The sequence below is a fragment of the Camelina sativa genome, chromosome 7 (genome assembly GCF_030686135.1).
Source record: "Camelina sativa cultivar CO46 ecotype springtype chromosome 7, ASM3068613v1".
NCBI classification, from domain to species: Eukaryota; Viridiplantae; Streptophyta; class Magnoliopsida; order Brassicales; family Brassicaceae; genus Camelina; species Camelina sativa.
The window spans coordinates 21918368-21938035 of record NC_141886.1 but is presented as its reverse complement, the minus strand read 5'-3'; the positions used below and the strand labels follow the sequence as shown (position 1 = coordinate 21938035).

At 35.8% G+C, this 19668-nt stretch overlaps 2 protein-coding genes and 1 pseudogene across 5 annotated transcripts; 2 read left to right on the top strand and 1 right to left on the bottom strand.

Moving 5' to 3' along the window:
* Positions 1 to 7456: 7456 nt before the first annotated feature.
* Positions 7457 to 11991, top strand: LOC104701590 (putative disease resistance protein RPP1; annotated as a pseudogene). The gene is made up of 4 exons (XR_015562220.1): positions 7457 to 8187; positions 8267 to 9373; positions 9464 to 9748; positions 9917 to 11991. The product of XR_015562220.1 is annotated as a putative disease resistance protein RPP1 (transcript).
* Positions 11992 to 12433: 442 nt separating this feature from the next.
* LOC104701589 (agamous-like MADS-box protein AGL30) lies at positions 12434 to 14995 on the top strand. 3 transcript variants are annotated; one of them, XM_010417303.3, is made up of 11 exons: positions 12434 to 12691; positions 12940 to 13125; positions 13229 to 13285; positions 13363 to 13405; positions 13488 to 13552; positions 13668 to 13683; positions 13757 to 13818; positions 13906 to 13993; positions 14072 to 14128; positions 14212 to 14658; positions 14757 to 14995. In XM_010417303.3, the coding sequence occupies exons 2-11, from the start codon at positions 12941 to 12943 to the stop codon at positions 14769 to 14771; spliced, it is 1035 nt and encodes a 344-aa protein (XP_010415605.1). In that variant the 5' UTR covers positions 12434 to 12691; position 12940; the 3' UTR covers positions 14772 to 14995. The 3 variants fall into 3 exon arrangements, with proteins under 3 accessions (XP_010415605.1, XP_010415603.1, XP_087315248.1); XM_010417301.3 differs by having other exon boundaries at positions 14206 to 14658; XM_087459122.1 differs by having other exon boundaries at positions 12932 to 13125; positions 13387 to 13405; positions 14206 to 14658.
* Positions 14996 to 16670: 1675 nt separating this feature from the next.
* On the bottom strand, positions 16671 to 18500 carry LOC104701588 (expansin-A1). Its single transcript, XM_010417300.3, has 3 exons — positions 17943 to 18500; positions 17542 to 17854; positions 16671 to 17412 (listed from the first exon to the last, which is right to left on the bottom strand). The coding sequence occupies exons 1-3, from the start codon at positions 18076 to 18078 to the stop codon at positions 17106 to 17108; spliced, it is 756 nt and encodes a 251-aa protein (XP_010415602.1). The 5' UTR covers positions 18079 to 18500; the 3' UTR covers positions 16671 to 17105.
* Positions 18501 to 19668: the final 1168 nt, after the last annotated feature.

Below are 19668 nucleotides of genomic sequence, written 5' to 3'. Positions count from 1 at the left end.
ACTATATTATGAGATATAAATATATATATATATATATATATATATATATATTTAAATTTATATTTTCAGAAATATAAATAATGTTACTTTTCTAATAATTTTATAAAGCTCTAATGGTGAAAGAATCGAAAACCATTTGAAACTGGCTCAATGTTTATTATTTTGCTAAAAACAATAACTATATTTGCCCGAAAAAAAATGTGATCACCAATTGAAATGACATGAATATATACTTTAATTTGGATAACTATATAGTTAAACATTATATATAAATTTGTAGTTATACACTAGTAAAATCCTGGTATATAGTTACGTAATATTGATACGTAAAAATTTGTAACAAAAAATATCTACAATAAGTTACTAAATAGTGACAAATTATTGGAAAGATTTTTTTGTGAGTAATTTGTTATTTTTTGTCGGAAAATAATGACAAAATGCTACAAGGCAAAGTCGAAGCGAATTTGTCACAAGATTTGGGACATACATAATCTTTTGTAGCACATGGGCGATTGTAGCGAATTGTAGTATAATATTTTAAAAATATTAAAAGTTATGGACCACCAACAATGAACCATAATTTAGCAAAATTTTAACTTACCGCAACACTTTAAAAAAAACACTCAACACTTAAAAAAGAAAAATCACTTGGTTGTCTTCACTCTTAGCAAGACCTAAATTTCATTTTTCTTCTCTTCTCCTTTGTCTCTCCTCCTTCAAATTCTTCATCCGAAAAAATCAAGCTTCTTCTCACTCTTTTCCTCTTCTTCTGATACATAGTTTTGGTGGATTTTATCAGTTCCGCCTCAGATTTCAGATCGATCCATCATCTCTTTGTCCCAGATCCATCAATTAGCCTCAGATTTCCAGATTCATCATCCTCGACGCGGCGATGAAACGGCAGGGCTCGTCTTTGACTACGCCTTCAAGCTATAGCACCGCCGTTTCTATTGCCGTTGATGTCTTCTTTTATCTCACGCGATTCCAGTTTCGGGTTACTAACAGAGATTTCATTGAGGAGGAGCAAAAGGTTGGTGAGATTAGGAGACAATTGAAACCGAGTTTCTCTTCTTCTACTCTGCATCAATCGTAATGGGGGAGTTTGATATGGAAAGCTTTGCTTGGATTTAGGGTTATTGCGTTCGTTTTCTGTAATGGTCTACTGATAGAGATAAATGATGGGCTTGTGATTCTTTCTAAAATTGCAAAGAGTTCAGGTTAAAGTTTCAGACTTTCTTCTATCTTCACTTTACATATTTCATGTTCAACTATCTCAAGATGTCTCTAAGTTTTGGTTTGGTTCTCGGCTGAGCTCAAAGTGTTTCTTGCTAGATGTCTTTTTTAAAGCTAATGAAGTTTTCCAAAGATTTGATTTATAGTTGGCTAGATGACTCTGCTTTTCTTTCTTCACCTGTTGTTTTTTGTGCTTCTCTCTACACTGCTAGATTTGTTTGGTTTGGCCAGAATCTCAAGTTTTGAATCAAGACTTCACCGTTGGTCTGCAAAGAAGGGAAGCAAGAGAATCATCATTGTTGTGTCGTTCCCTAATTTCTATTTCAGAATTAGTAAAATCTGCTTGAAATTGGAGAATTATAACAGAAGAATTTTACTTCTTGGTTTGCAGGTGTAGTCGGCTGCAGGTTAGTCCATCTATCCAATACCATTGATATCTTGCAGGCGTTCTTTACTGAGCTGGATCATGAGGAAGAAGAAAAATTGTCAAGGACTGGTTAGTTATTCGTCTTTACACATAAATGAACAAATGTTCTGGAGATTGAAAAAGTAAAGAACCTTTGATTAAGGTTTTAACCTCCGATGTTTGCAGGAACGAAGGTAAATTGTTGTAAGAAGTGCAAGTGGCTATCTCGGTTCAAGAAGTTTGTCTATGTTCTCGATGAACACTTACTTGGAGGACATGCTCGAAAATGAGTTTTATGTTGGTGCTTACAAGGTATATTCACTTGGCTTTTAATGTTTTGGTATTATAGAGGGTTGAATCTTTATTTTTCAATAACTCTTGTGTTTTTTCTGTTATGGACTATTCAACATGACCTGAGCTTTTTGATCACTATTCACTAGTCTGATAAGTGAGTAGAGAGACAAATAACACCAGCCCATAGTACCAAGTTTGACGCTTCATGGAAAAATATGTGTGTCCTATTGTTTGATGGTGTGGGATTCAAAGGGGATGGTAACAGCCACTGGGAGTGTGTGTGCCACTGTATAATAAGATCAACTAAGATGACTTCTATATATTGTGTTCTTTTCCTTTGTCGTTGTTGTGCTTCTGTTGGATCACATTTCATACTTATTTGGTGTTTGCAATGCAGCAAGTAGACCATGGAGATGAACAATCAACAATGGAGGTTGTTGGCATAAAGAGAGAGATGGACACACGTTCTCAGCTTGTGTGGTTAGTGTTTCTATCTATAAAACATTTTAGAGAGTCTGTTTCTAGATTACAAAATTTAGTTTTGTTTTTTCACAGTCCCAGGAGACGTGATAAGTACTCTCAACGAACACAAGAGACCATTTTTCTCCTGAAGTGGAACAAGAAGGGTGATTATCTTCTTACTGGTAGTGTTAATAGAACCGAAACCATTGTTCATGACCTTCGAGAGCATACCAATAAAGTTCTTTAGTCCAATATGAATAGAAAAACTTATAATGTTTTTTGAGAGCTTTTTTTTTGATAAAAGGCGTTTAATGATGAACTACTTTGTAAAATTACAGTTATATATCATTTGATGATTAATGGAAAGAAACATGCTTTGTATGTTCGTAACAAATTGGTTTTGTAGCATATAATTAATTGGATTTCCAATTTATATATTTGGAATAATTTAGCAATACATCATTTTATAATGTAGCACATAAAAATTGCTACAAAACAATATAATATAACAAACTGTCACTAATTAGAGACAAGATTTTCGTCGCACTTTATTACAAGTTTATGACCACAAACATTGTAGCCTCTGGTTGCAAATAAATGACAACAATTGCGTGGCTATTTGACACTAATTGTTACGCATCCTTCAGTCGTTAGGTGTCTCAAACAAACACAGTAATTCATAGCAAATGGTAGCATTTTCCCACAAATTGTGTAGTCTCTAATTTGTAGCACATTGCGACACTTAGTGACGACGGAAAAATTTGCTACGACCAAATAGTTATTAAATTTTTTGGTCGCAAATTTGTAACTAATCTTTTCTTGCTACAACAATCATGAGATAACTACAGAATTATTAGTAACTATATGACAAGTTTTTACTAGTGATAGTGTTTTTACAGAAATCTTAAAATTTAGAAAATCCAGTCCAATAAAAATGAAAACAAGTAATAATATTATACCAATAGCTGAGATATATAGGGATCTAATGACTAATTAAAATTTATTAAAATGATATGACTATATTTTGTCTCTCCTTAGCATATATTTATCATGCATTTAGCTAGGATGACTGATTGTTTGGAATCATTTTCTAGTCTTTTCTTCACACTTTGCATGTCTAGGTAGTTCTTGCATCATCCTTGCATACATTATGCATTTCGGAGTATTTCAGGTATCTAGGAGACGTCAGGAACACATCACTCGAGCCACTCTCAAATCGCCAGTCGAGCCACTCTCGAGTCACCAGTCGAGCCACTCACTCGAGCCCCTCTCGAGTCACCACTCGAGCCACCACTCGAGCCATCACTCGAGCCACCGGTCGAGGGATTCAGCTTTTGACGTCTTCATCAAATTTGTAGAGAATTGAGTCATCTTTCCAATACCATTTATTTCAAGCTAATCGGAGGTGTGGTTCAAGAGTTATCATTGTTTTAGTGGATGCGTATACACCCAGCTCGAGCAAACCTCCCCGCACCTCCTTCGAGCCGACCACGCTCGAGCCACTTTCACTCACACCGCTCGAGCCACTTTCATATACCAATCGAGCCACTGGACGCACACCGACTCGATCACACATGTCAGGAAGACGCTCCGTCTTACACGCTTCAGGAGATTCCCAAACCGACGCTCTATCTTGTCGATTTAAGTTTTAGGGATTCACATGTTTTTACTATAAATACATTTTGTTAAGTCTTGGTTTGAGACATCTTTTATCTCGTTTTGTTCTTTTCCTTAAGGTTTTACCTAGCCACCTAAAACGTTCTCAGACTTTGTAATCCGACATCTTTGAGTTTATTCAGTTTTTGCATTTGATTTCTTCTACAAAGTTTTTCTTCCCATTTTTATCTATCTAATGATGCTTGATTCAATGTTTTCTGAATTCGTATCTTTGATGATGATTTATGGATCTGAGTAGTGTGATTGTTCTTGAGGATGGGATAGATTAGGTGGAGGATCTTAGTATGTAGGGTGTTTAAGCTTAGATTTGTATGATTCCCTTCTGGACTAGAGTTAGAAATACTAGTTTCTCTTCGATCAATTGGAACTAGGTATTAGACATTTCCACACCCAAAAGGTGTTTGATGAAATGTCTGACCAACTAGTACCAAAGACTTACATTCCTAGCCTAAGAGATTAGTTGTCTAGGATGTTTGTTGACGTGAATGGACTTGTTTGTCATGCCATGCTTGATCATGTTTCTCTAGCGAGAGCTAGGTTTGGAAGTGGTTGAGTCTGAGTAGATTCTGTCAAGAGATTGGATTAGCTAAGTCGTGATATTCATTGTTTAGGGATAGTTTGCTTGTGGCATGTTAAACACTCTGTACACTAGGATACTCCATCGACATCAATTACTCCAATCCTTAGGACTTCTATCTTTCTGATTTTTATTACATCCTGAAACTGTTTACGATCTTGCTATCTAATTTTTGCTTAGACTCGTTTTCTGTTTTCATTCATTTTCGCTTTTTGTCATACATTCTCGTTTCTAGTCCTGTAGCTCATTTTCTTTTTGCATTCTGATCATTCAAAGATTTTTAGATAAAAACACTCTCTTTGAATTGACTTGACTTGTGAAATCTTGATTGCATCTTGAGTGACTAGCATCATCCCATTTGGATTGACACCTTAAATACTACAACTACATAAGGTTAATTGAACCTGCTAGGATAGACACACAAAAATCCTAGTTTCATAAATCCAGTGATATAATACCGTAACTAAGACCAATTATATAAGGGATTTAATGACCAATTATAGTCTTCCCCTTCAGAAAACAATTTTGTAATTTTATTTCTCCATCAATTACGGACACATATATTACTTACAAAAAACTAAAAATATCCAAATTTATATAATTCTCCTTAATAAAATAACTTCTGGTATCTCCTATATAAAATACTTTATATCCCATTTTATTATTTGCCTTTCTCTTACTATATTATTTACATTAAATTGTCATTAGTATAACTAAGGAAGATTTCATTCAATAATTGAAGAAAATCTATACTATTAATTGGGGAATACACGTAAGGGTTAAAAAGAAAATCATATAACGTTGTCAAACTGACCCAATTTACATGTTAGGAAAAAAAAGATTAAACAACAGATTTATTATATTTTAGGAAATCGTTCAAATTAGTTCCATAATAATCAGGTTATGAGAATTTTGTGTGGGTATATATTCATGTATGACAAAATACGCGACGAGAATTTTGGGAACAAGAATTCAAGCAGAACATATGCGGACATTCTATTTATTCATGTGAATTACGAGAAATGGGAGTTTTTTGGGTCAAAAAAAATTAAACGTTGCAATCAGACATATTAGACGGGTTTGATCGCTTGACAATTATATTTTTTACAAAATTATACAAAAATAACTCCGCACGTACGTGCGGGTCCGAACCTAGTTACTATATTAATCTAAGAAGATGAATATATTAGTTATCACAATCTGTAATTTCAATGTTTGATTTTTTGGTTTAATCAGTTTTTAAGTTAAAAGATCATATTAACTATGTTACCCAAGATTGAAAATACCATGTTGTTTCAATATAAAAGGTGAGCCTCTAGTTATTACAATAGATTAGAAGTATATTAATCCTTTATAATTTTTCCAAAAAATTTTGCCGTAGGCGAGAGTTTCCTTTGCCTTACATAGGCACGGCTCTGCGACGAGACCAAGCCACCCAAAGAGACCCTGAACAGGTGAATAGTCGCCAAATTAGGGTAAGTACAAAAACACGAATCACGCAGCCGTCGAATACCCAAGCCACCCTCATCCTTTGGCTTGTACACATCGTCCCAAGCCACCTTGGATTTAGTGTGACCAGAAGGTGAGCCCGACCACAAAAACGCATTGCACTTGCTCTCAATGGCCTCAATACATCCTTTTGGAAGTCTAAAAACAGAGCACCAAAAATTATTAGTTCTAAATTACATACTATCTCTAATTAAATAGTAAGTAATTATGTTGAATTTATGGTATATTAAGGAAAATATGTGATATTCCGACATTAAACTAACATTAGTATTATTATGTCAATTTAAAATATTATAAAAATGAAAAAATAATATTTGAAGAAAATAACTATAAAATAAGCGTTCAAAATATAACATATATATACATTTCTAAAAAATAAGAGAAATACATCAAAACCAAAATGATTTCACTACCAAAAAAACCAAAATGATTTTTTTTTAAAAACCTAAATGATTTCTTCACCAAAATTAATTTAATATATGTAATTATTATTCAAAACTATAGATACATAAAATTTCACGTATTTGCGGGTAAAAGATGATGCTTAATGGCACACTGACTCTAAATAAATAATGTAAATTAATTACCTAGATTGCGTGAAATATATAGTCACCGAGTCCTTTACTTTGAGTTTGAACTATCAAAGAATTATCAAGACTAGATTTTTGGGCGAGCTTGTTCGGAATGAGAGAGAAAGGAATTGAGTTTGAATACAGAGAAGAAGTGAATCTGAGATACAAGATTCTATATGAACCGGCTCAGATATTCCGGTTCTCATCCGGCAATATGGTATAAATTTGTTTGCTAGTCTATGTACATCGTTTGGTACGTCGACGAGGTCTGATCTCACAAGAAACTCCCAACCTCCCTTCTGATCCTTTCCTGAAAAGCTCAAGCCATATTCTGGATCGATTTCATTGAAACCAAGGTACCAAAATCTAAACCCCCCTTTGGTTGTTATCCGTGCTCTTGTTTACGTAGTTGCCAAAAGATTCGAACCAATTGCACTCTTAACTTAAGATTCTGTTATACTATATCTATTAGGGGTTTTTTTTCCACTCTTTTTGTCAATGAAACATTTGGAGTGATCGAAGTTGAAGCATCAAAGGGGCAAAGGGAATGGTCCTAATAAAAGACCCGAGAAATATTTAAGCCCATTGAGCCCATAACTGATTGGCTGGCTAAACTTGCTCTTGTCATTTTCAGTCATCGGTCGACCCTACTAAGGAAACATCCGTGAAGCTTCTTGCTATTGACTTACTGTAGTGTTGAGTGACTTGAGTCAAGATATTGTGTTCGATAAGGTGTGTACTGTAACACATATCCCTCTTTGTCCATTCATCCTTCGTTTAGCTTTGCACTGAAAAGTAAAAAATCTCTGTTGATCTTGATCCTCTCTCAATCTTATGCTAATGGAATTTTCTTTTTTCCTTATCATTCTAGTTGCGGCTGCAGCAATAGGCCGCTTCATCTTTCTTAGAAAGTTCAGAATCCATCAAGAAAACAAAGATGTGGACTCTTCTTCTTCTACGTCTCCTCCCTCATCATTATCTTCTTCAACATCTCCTCCATCTTCTTCATCTTGCAACTGGACTCACCATGTCTTTCCGAGCTTCCGTGGAGAAGACGTTCGCAGAAGCCTACTTAGTCACATTCAAAAGGAGTTTCAAAGAAAAGGAATCATTCCTTTCATTGATAATGAGATGAGGAGAGGAGAATTCATCGGTCATGAACTCATTAAGGCCATTAAAAGATCTAAGATTGCGATTGTCTTACTCTCCAGGAATTATGCTTCTTCAAAGTGGTGTCTTGACGAATTGGTGGAGATTATGGAATGCAAGAAAGAGTTTGGTCTCACAGTGTTTGCCATTTTCTATGAAGTTGACCCATCTCATGTGAAGAAGCTGACCGGAGAATTTGGAGCTGTCTTTAAGCAAAATTGTAAGGGTAGATCAAAAGAGAACATTCGAAGATGGAGACAAGCTTTTGAGGACATTGCTACAATTTCTGGTTACGATTCAAGAAACTGGTTCCTCTACTTTTCTCTTAATCTTTCAACACATCAAACTAAATGTATTAATCTCTCTATTTTTTTAAATTTATTGTAGGGAAAATGAAGCTGCCATGATTGAAGAAATTGTCACTGAAATTTCCAAAAGATTGATTAGTTACACACCTTCGAGTGATCTCGATGGTTTAATTGGGATGGGAGCTCATTTGGAAAAGATGAAACATTTGCTCTGCCTAGAATCTAAAAATGAAAGGAGGACGGTTGGGATTTTGGGTCCTTCTGGAATTGGTAAAACCACCATTGCTAGAGTTTTACATAATCAAATCTCAGATGGTTTTCAATTGAGTGTTTTCATGAAATTCAAACCAAGTTATGCAAGACCAATTTGTTCTGATGATCACGATGTGAAGTTGCAATTAGAGCAGCAGTTTCTATCTCAGCTATTTAACCAAAAAGATATCAAGATTCATCATTTAGGAACTGCACAAAACTTTGTGATGGGAAAGAAAGTGCTCATTGTTCTTGATGGAGTGGATCAACTAGTGCAATTACTTGCCATGCCAAAAGTGATATGCCTCGGTCCTGGATCTCGTATTATCATCACAACACAAGATCAAAAACTTTTGAAAGCAATTCAGATCGAACATATTTACAATGTAGATTTTCCACCAGATGATGAGGCTCTTCAAATCTTCTGCATGCATGTTTTTTGTCAGGATTCCCCTCATGACGGTTTTGGTAAGCTTGCTAAGAAAGTTACAAGACTTGCTGGTAATCTCCCTTTGGGACTTAGGGTGATGGGTTCTTATTTTCGGGGAATGTCCAAGGAAGATTGGAAAGGGGAACTACCAAGGTTAAAGATACGCCTTGATGGAGAAATAGGGAGCATTTTAAATTTTGCTTATGATGCCTTAGACGACGAAGAAAAAGATTTATTTCTCCATATAGCCTGTTTTTTTAACGACGAAGGCGTTGATCATACCTTTGAAGATACACTTCGTCACAAATTCTTGAACGTGCAACGAGGGCTTCAAGTCTTATTTCAGAGATCTCTCATATATCCCAGGAGAAAACTCAACCCATGCATAATCTACTAGTTCTATTGGGTAGAGAAATTGTTCGTAACCAATCCGTTTATGAGCCTGGGAAACGTCAATTTTTAGTTGATGATAGAGAGATTTGTGAAGTACTCACTGATCATACAGTAAGTTTTGTCATTTATCTTTCAGTTCATTTACGCTTATACAAAGTTATAACTGACCATCTATACTTTTATATGTGTTTTTTTCTCCAGGGCAGTGAACGTCTTATAGGTATAAATTTGGAAGTTCATGGGAACGTGGACGAACTGAATATAAGTGAGAGAGGTTTTGAAGAAATGCCTAATCTTCAATTTTTAAGAGTCTATCATGAAAGATTGCACTTACCAGAAGGTTTATGCTATCTACCTCCAAAACTTAGAGTTCTACATTGGGATTATTATCCGTTGAAATGTCTGCCTTCTAAGTTTAATCCCAAGTTTCTTGTCAAAATAATATTGAAAGACAGCAAGCTCGAAAAACTATGGGAAAGAATTCAAGTAAGCATTTACCATTCTTTTATGAGCTTTACTTCATTTTTATTTCTATGCGATTATTTTTTTACAAAACTGTTATTTTCAAAAATAAAGATAAAAAGACATGATTTTAGCCTTTATGTGCCTTCATTACTTAACTCGCGTGTTGTCTTTTTCTTTTGGTCATTACAGCCCCTTATTAACCTCAAGGTGATGGATTTAGGTTATTCGAGGAATTTGAAGGAGCTTCCTTGTCTCTCAACGGCCACTAATCTCCTACATATGAATCTCTATAAATGCTCAAGTTTGATAGAGCTTCCTTACTCTATTGGGAACACTACTAATATGCAGAGCTTAAATCTAATAGATTGCTCAAGCCTAGTAGAACTTCCCTCATCTATTGGACATCTTATCAATCTCCAGGGTTTTTATCCTCATGGATGTTCTAGTTTAGTGGAGCTTCCCTCATCTATTGGAGATCTCATTAGTCTCAAGAAATTGGATCTCAGTGGATGCTCAAGCCTAGTGGAGCTTCCCTCATCTATTGGGAATCTCATTAATCTCTAGGAATTGGATATTTGTAGCTGCTCAAGCCTAGTGGAGCTTCCCTCGTCTATTGGAAATCTCATTAATCTCCAAGAATTTTTATTCCATGGATGTTCAACTTTAGTGGAGCTTCCTTCATCTATTGGAAGTCTCACTAATCTACAGATATTATATCTCAGTAGATGCTCAAGCCTAGTGGAGCTTCCCTCCTCTATTGGAAATCTCATTAATCTACAGAAATTGGATCTTAGTAAATGCTCAAGCATATTGGAGCTTCCCTCATCTATTGGTGATCTCATTAATCTCAAGAAATTGTATCTCGGTGAATGCTCAAGCCTAATGAAGCTTCCCTCATCTATTGGAGAAATTATTAATCTTGAGAGACTATATCTCAATGGATGCTCAAGCCTTGTGGAGCTTCCCTTTTCTATAGGAAACCTCATTAATGTTTGGGAGTTGTGGCTCAATGAATGCTCAAGCCTAGTAAATCTTCCCTCATCTATTGGAAATATCATTAATCTCGAGAAATTGGATTTCCGTGGATGCTCAAGTCTGGTGGAGCTCCCCTCGTCTATTGGAAACCTTCGTATGTTGAGAGAGTTGAGTTTACAAGAATGCTCAAAGGTAGAGGTTCTTCCTTTCAACATCATCTTGGATTCTCTAGAAGAACTTGATGTCACTGGTTGCTCGCAATTGACAAGTTTTCCCGTGATTTCTACAAACATTAGAAAACTAATGCTCCGTGGATCTTCGATAAAAGAAGTTCCCTTGTCGATCAAGTCATGGTCTGGACTTCATGACTTGTGTATAACATATTGCAAAGACCTTGAAGAATACCCACATGCTCTTGACATCATCACAGAACTGGAGTTGAACGATACAAAAATAGAAGAATTTCCTGCATGGGCCAATGGTATCTCTCGTTTACGTTGACTTGTACTCAAAAAATGCACAAAACTGGTATCACTCCCGCAGCTTCCAACTTCCCTATCATGTTTATATGCAAAAAACTGTGAGTCCTTGGAAATACTTGCTTGCTCCTTTCCCAATCCCAAAGTTTGTCTCAAATTTATTGACTGCTGGAAACTGAATGAAAAAGGGAGAGACACCATCATCCAGACGTCGACAAGTAAATACGCGATCTTGCCGGGTAGAGAAGTGCCTGCGTTCTTCACTTACCGAGCTACTACTGGAGGTTCTCTGGCAGTGAAGTTGAATCAGTCCAGTCTTCCTACATCTTTCAGATTTAAGGTTTGCATCTTGCTGATTAGAAAGGGTAACAAAGCTGATTATGAGGACGGGTCGAGGGTAATGATTTCCATCGTAGACAAACAGAGTGGTCACAATTATGGATATGGAAGCCAATTTCTATGTCCACTTTTAACGGAGCATTTGTACACCTCTGAAGTGGAAGTAAAAAATTTGGAGTCCAGAGATCTTTTCTTTGAGTTCAAAGTCAACGGTTCTAAATGGGAGATAGGTGAATGCGGGATACGCCCACTCTTGTAGGAGGATACTCATGTCGAAGGTTCTATTTAAAGACATGATTTTTTTTTTTTTTTTTTTTTTTTATCTATTTTCATATACTGCATATATTTTGTAATACAGTGTCCTTCTTCTTATTTTTCTTTCACTGTTTCAAATTTTGTAACAGTTGGTATTCAAGTCGGAATCATTAAACATGTCTCTACTGTGAGAAATCAACCAGATTTTAAGTCGAATTCAGTTTCATGGCTGACTAATACGGGCTTAATCCCCCCTTCGGCCCCCATCAACATAGAAATCTAGTTTCTAATAACACTTTCTAAAAGTACCAATTTGTTTTGGTTTTTAAAAATCTTTTACTAAAATATCTGAAATCATCAAAACATAGATGGTTCAAGAGAAAACACATGTGAAAAATGTAACAAAGAAACAAACAAGGGTTTGTCTAAACTAATCAACACGTGTAGACCGTACATTTCAACGACCGCAAGATGGATTGCTTCGCCGTTACGGCACAGCCTCATCTGATCTAGGTGCCACATTCCTAAGATTTGAAACCCTATAGGATTGACACGTAACACGTCGGTTAGTAGCTACTGGTAACTGATTACTTCGGCGGTTAGCCTAAATGAGTGGTCCAATAAACATAAAGCGGGTAATTCGTTGTTTCTGTTCTGTGAAGTAATAAGAGAAGAGAATTAATGAGACAATCCCAAATTTACCTAGTCTCTAGCTTCAAACCCTAATTCCCGATTTTATTGGTCTCCCAACCAATACCTATTTCTTCTCTCTCTCTCCTTCACCTCAAAGCTCTGTTTTTTTTTTTTTTGTCCTATTCTCTCTCTGTTTCTTTCTTCTTCCAACAGGAAAGTTTCGTTTTCCTTTTTAGGTTTCAGCATCCGAATTCAAGGAAAGTTTTGTTTTATCTCAAATTAGGTGAGTTCAAATCTTCACTATTTCAGGTTAATTCTTTTGATTTCTAATTTTATTATGTTGTCTTCTAAGTTTTCCTAAAATTGGTAAGCACTCAATTATTGATGAAAGTATGAATCTTGGAAGATGTTATAATTTTAGTTTGCTACCAAAATGGGTTTGTGTTTGGGTTTCTCGATAGGAACAAGGTTGTTCTTTAATTTGAATCCTGAATCAATGTAAGATTGCTTGATTGGTCCGAAGTTATGCAGGATGGGTAGAGTGAAGCTAAAGATAATGAAACTACGGAACATGAATGCACGTCAATCTACGTATGCGAAAAGGAAACATGGGATTATGAAAAAGGCTAAGGAGTTATCGATCTTATGCGACATAGATGTTGTGCTTCTCATGTTCTCTCCCACGGGAAAGGCTTCATTGTGCCTAGGCAAAAACAGGTCTGATCACACTTTTCTTAGTACCAAAAAGGCTGTTTTCACCTCGTTCTTGTTTAGTTTTTGTCTTTTGTTTGATGTTCTGTTTTTTGGGTTTTGTTTTTAGCATTGGAGAAGTCATTGCTAAGTTTGCTCAACTCACTCCTCAAGAAAGAGCAAAGAGGTTACATCCCTTCACTCCACACATTTCTAGAATCTATATTCGTTATGCGTTAACATTACACTGAACATTAAACTCAGATCAATTTGTCTACGTTTGAACAGGAAGTTGGAAAACCTTGAAGTAAGTAGTGATTCTTGGCTCTGTTTAGTCTCTCTTCTCTTCTCATCACCTACATTAATACCTTTTCTCCACAATATCTCAGGCTTTGAAGAAAATGTTCTTCAAACTTGACCACGACGTAGATATATCAGAGTTTCTAGACAGAAGGTGTGTATATTATATCACGAATATCAGATTCTTTGTGAACTCTTTCTCTCTTTGTTCTTGTTTTAGTGTTGTTGGGGTATTACTAATGTGACTCATTTTTGTTATCTTTTAACAGTACACCAACAGTTGAGGTATGTACTACACTACTACTACTATTATGATGTTTATAAGGATGCTGAAGTACATGTTAATTGGAACTATAAGGTGTTAAGCGAAAAAGTCAGGTTTCTGAGAACACAATTATCAGATATACACACACGACTAAGGTGCCAAGATCTTGTATATACTTTCTGTTAAATGTTTCTTATGGTTTTGCTATTCTAATTTGTGAGTTAAATGGTTTTTTGAAATAGCTGCTGGACCAATCTAGACAACGTAGATGATTTGCAGCAACTAGAGGATTCACTAAGACTATCTCTGGCTCAAATCAGTGCTCGTAAGGTATATAATCCATCTCCTAGATAATAATGAGTTAACGTCTTATATTACAAAACTTATGCATCTGATGACGACTTATAGGCGAGCATACCGCAACATCAGCAGCAGCAGCTTATGTCCTCAGAATGCAAAAACCAGGTTAAGAATCATAAGTTTGGACATTAAAGATGTTTAGGTATGTGTATAAAATAAGCCATAACATTGTGTTTATGCAGCTGCAGACTGAAATAGATATAGATTTCGGAATGGAGATGGAGCAACAGCTTGAGAATTTCTCATGGGTTCGTACTACTGGTGAAAACATGAATGTTCCTATAAAAGAAGAAAACCCTAATCTGCAGGTTCATCAGATGTACAGAGACATAACGTCTTCTGCAAGTTCATCTCTTGGAAATTACTCAGGACTCTCAACTCCAAAACTAGAAACCGGCAGCATTCCCGGGATACCGGCTGATCCAAGCCTACAATTCGGCAATCCTAGTTTCCTAAATGATCAAAAGCTTCAGAAACTAGCTGAGTGGAATCTGTTAGGAAGTCCTGCAGATTACTACTTTAGCCAGGTCTTGGAAGCTTCTCATAAGCCTCAGTTGGGAGGAAACAAGTACAACTGGACCTCTCCTGAAACATTACCTTATGTTGCTATCTTTGATGATCCTCTATATTTTTGGGTAAACAACGGTTTGCTCATCATTCATTTGTTTCAAAACTCAGTTTTTGGCAGGTCTTATTCTGGTGACTGTTTCTGAAAAAATTGAATTTGATGCAGCCAAGTGAGAAATAAGTAGCTCCGGAAAAACTCAAGAGGCATTGGATCCGAAAACGCGCCTTGTCTTGTATTGAGCAGTCACAATTCACAAATGCAGAGGAAAGCTAGGATTAATAAGTAACAGGGACACATACTATAATTTATATGATACCATTTTAAGTTGTAACTCATGACATTTCTAAACAGCGTAAGCAGAGTTTTGTTCATTCTCTATTTTATTGGGAAGAAAATTCAAAGCATCATGAAGAGAGAAAAACAAACCATATAATATATCCATCTACATCTCTAAACTAAACCATAATCCAAACAAACAACACAATACAACTCATAACCAGGGCTCAGCACTGAATGCTAAGTTGCTAAAAATGTGAATGGGCTATAGATTGTAATGGGTTTTGAGAAGGTCCATTGGGAAAACACGATACAAGGCAGTAAGGGTTTTTAAGAAGGTCCATTGGGAAAAGACGATAGTTACATATGTTGGTTAACAATGCGACTGATGGGAACTCATATACAGAGGGACTCATGTGGGTAGTTAGAACAAAATAGGATTGTCAGACGAGCACATGTGACATGGCTTCGGTTATTCTGTATCACTCGTGAACTGTTACTACGTGCACGTCATTCTACTTTTCTTTTTTCTTTTTGTCACAGCATGCTATTTGCAGCATAATTTAATTTTTATAATTATTATTATCTGATGAAACATTAAAAGATTTATTCTTTCTTATGGCTGATTTTTATTTCTCAGTCAGTTGGAATTTTTTTTATCTTTCCTGAAGAATTTTCTTTGTCTACAAATTACCTGCTAACTACAAAAAAAAATTCTTCAAAATAAAAATAAAAGTATATTTTGATGGTTGATTTTTTTTTTTTTTTTTTTTTTTGAAAAAGACATATATATATATATATATATACATGAAGTTATATGAAGTTACATATACATGTCCATCAATACACTCGACAGTTATATATTTACATACGGATGGATGACGAGTAAATTGCTAATATTGCCTAATCTATAACAAAAAGATGAATTTATGTCCTGTATAGTTATAACTTATAAACGAATCTATTACGTTTGGGAAAGAATGAGCAGGCGGTTACAACTTACAACTCTGCTTTTATACATGTGCCATTTGAGACGATCCCATAAATGATAGTTAAGTTAAGATAGATACCATATAGTAGGCCTGGGCATAAAAACCGTACCCGAATACTTAATCCGGAACCCGACCCGAAAAACCGGGTTCGGGTTGGGTACGGGTTTGCCTATAAAACCCTATTGAGTTCTATTTTCTAATACTCGTGGGTTCGGGTTAGGGTCGGATAATACCCGGTACCTGTTTGGGTACCCATTAAACCCGAACATATAAACATATTTATAATATTTATCATTAATATAATGCAATTACCCCAAAATTATGATTATAATTTTGAATATTTCATTTAGTTTTATACTTACATATCAAAAATAATCAAAATATCATTCGGGTACTAATCGGGTTCTAAAATTTGTAACCCAAACCGACCCGAACCCGATAGTACCCAAACCGAACCGAACCCATATATCTAAAAATACCCAATGGATTCTATTTTTCTAAACCCGTTTACCCGAACCCGAATGGATAATACATTAACCCGAACGGGTTACCCGAATACCCAGCCCTACCATATAGTCATCAAATAACCAAATCTCTTCACATGCAAGCAAATACAATACCATACTATATATTTGTCGGAGATAAGTCTTCTGATAGGTTAATTAGTCTAGTTTTGACAAAATTGATAATTTCTCAATGCAATTCATGTGTATTATAAACACATGCCGGACGTGAAACAAAAGTAAACAAATACATGCCAATCATGTTCCTGACTCTATATGATTGATAATTTAGTATCACACACAAAGTAAATAACAAATCTCCAATACTTTCTTACTTGTAGAAATCGAAAAATTTACAACATACATAACTTTTAACCAGATTAATACAATCTAAAACTCTCCCTCTCATTTCGAGAAGGGATTACAAATGCGAGACTACTACTACTACTAGCGGGTGGGTAACTTAATCCACCTCTGCATCAGTATAACATAAAACCTCACCAATAATAAAAGAAAAGAAAAAGATAAAAGAAAAGGTCCCAACAAAGAAGACGTCATCAAGGGCCTCGTGCAAAATCAAGCACTCGAAGCACCACTTCTCTTGTTTAAGTAACCCTAACTGTAAGAAAGGACCAAATTACTATTATGTCCCTCTCTAAAGCTTTTTTTGCTTACTGCTTTTACTACGACATAGACACCACACACGATCAATGAGACGAGACATTTGACGATATCACCACTTCCTAACGTAACTGCGCGCCGGTGAAGGTCTGGCCGAAAGACCAGCCTGCGGGAGCGGCGTTGTTGGAGATGATGGTTCGACCGTCGCTTGTGGTGACTTTGAAAGACAGAGCTTGTCCGTTTAGGTAAGAGTTACTCTGCCAGTTCTGTCCCCAGTTCCTTGACATAGCTTGCCACCCTGTTCTTGAACCTTTAACCATCACAGAGTGAACATCTCCGGCTCCTCCAACGTTAGTAATCAGAACAAGGTTGAAGTAAGAGTGTCCATTTATCGTAAACCTTATTCCTCCTCTTCTCACGCATGGTACTCTGTTAAAACACACCACAAAAAAAAAAGCAAAACAGAGTAAGATTCTTGTTTAGCGTGAAAACAGAGCAGCTCTGTTTCTTGTTTTTTAGGCTAAAAAACAGAGCAGTTGTAAGAAAGGTTTTTTTTACCTTCGGTAAGCGACGGGGACAATGCCAGCTTTGTATTGAGCGATACGTTGAAATACAGGCTGAGAGAGATCAAAATGCTGCTGAGGAGGGTTACACCAACCTCCTGCGTTGTTCGGCAAAGCGTTGTTAGGTGGGCAAAAGTTTGTAGCTGTGACAACGATAGAGCCAGGGAGACACCATTTTCCATCGTTCTGGCATCTTAGCTCGAAGCAAGCACCACAACTCAGACCGTTGTTGAACAGAGCCGTGCTTAGCGCCGCGGTGTTGGTTCCATACCCTTGGCTATAAAGGTTTCCGTATCCACAAGCACCTCCTGCAACCAAAGAGATTTTGAGAATTGGGACAGATGCAAAATTTTGAAAGCTTAAAGCATCATGAGGGAAGGTTTCAAGGTAATATACCCATTGTGCCGGAAGCATCACCACCGCCGTAGAATGTGGCGTGTGCGTTGACCCAACCTCCCCCGGCGTAGCCATTGACACATGACGTCATTACTCCGAGGATAGCCATAAACAAGAAGGCGACAACAAGAGCCATGGTTCTTTTTGTGAAGATAAAACTAGTGAATGTGTGTGTGTGGTGTGATAGAGAAAGCAAAATGATGACTTGGGGAAGGTTTGATCTTTCTTCCTTTCTCAAAGAGGAAAGAAGAGGAGGTGATTATGAGGAATCTGTTGTTTGGTTTAGAATTGGAAAAAGCTGAGGAGGCGAGTGGTTCAATTTATAGAAAAACTTAGCGAGGTATGATGTTACGTTTTTGCCACTATTAAAGCAAACTAGTCTAAGCTTTGCACTCGTAATTTATTTTATTTTTATTTCTAAAACAAGGCGAAGACACGGACTACAATATATATTATAGAAATAAATAGTATAATTGGAAAACATTGTAATATTAATATTTTCAGGTTTTTCAATATATATTTATAGAAATAAAAAATTGGGTTTATTAAAATGTACATATCAATGAAGTTATGAACTATATATTATATAGTAATAAATAAAATTGTATATTGTTATTGTTGGGGACCAAAAACCGCTGAAGGGTTTAATATTTAATGGCATGAAAAAGCAAAGAGGCAAAGACACATGTGAGCTACACAAGACGGGTCGTGTGGTTTATATTTTTTTCAGGCGCCTTCAAACACACATAAACACAAATTTCCCTTGGGAAAATATATTTCGTCTATCAAGAAACCATTTAGGAAAATTGTAAACAAAAAAAAGTAGGTAGTCTAAAAAATTGTATTTGGTATGGACTATGGTAGATGTTAATATAGTCATGGTTATTGGTTAAAGTAAATATGGACTATGGAGGCTGGAGAAAGTTTTATTACTGATGACTGAGTGTGAAATTGAATAATCAAAAGAAAAAGAAAAAAAAAAGCAAAAAAAATATCAAAAAGACAAAGAAAATTCAAGTTGAGATCCAAGTGGGTCACAGTGGTCTGCTTTGAGATCAATGTACCACGACACGTATAGGTTTGTCGTTCGTTTATCTCTCAATCTAATGTTTTCCGAAGCGTAACCATCTTATTATTACTTCATCTAAAACTATGTACGATCGATGGAAGTCGTGTCTGGTTTATGTGAAAAAATGTCGCTGAAGTACATAAAAATTAAATTACTTAATGACAAAAGATATTGTTTTACATGTGTTTGGTGACTGATGAAGTATCTATAAACTTCTAAGGACTCTCTTAGGTGTTTCTGCAGAAGTATTTATTAGGGTTAGTTAGATTATACTAGTAGTAGTTTGAGTCACATTTTTGGTTTGCGCATGGAAGAAAAATAAATGAACATTAAATTTAATAAGGTGAAAAGAGAAGTTCAACGACAGAAATCGACGGCCAAGTTTCCGTAATTTTAGCTCAAAACATGGTCCACAAAGTATCATGGACGGTCCGTTTGCTAGTTCTCCAATGTCTCAAGATAATCATTTTTTAATAATTGGTAATATTGTTTTTTTTTTTGTTTTTTCACAAAGAGAAACAAAATATATAAATGATGTATATTGATGAAGTAAAAGATAAATAAATGAAAACACAGAGATAGCCCCACATGTGGATGACAGACGCCGTTTTAAGCTAACGTTGTAAGCATGTATTGCTAGATGAGCAGAACAAAGTT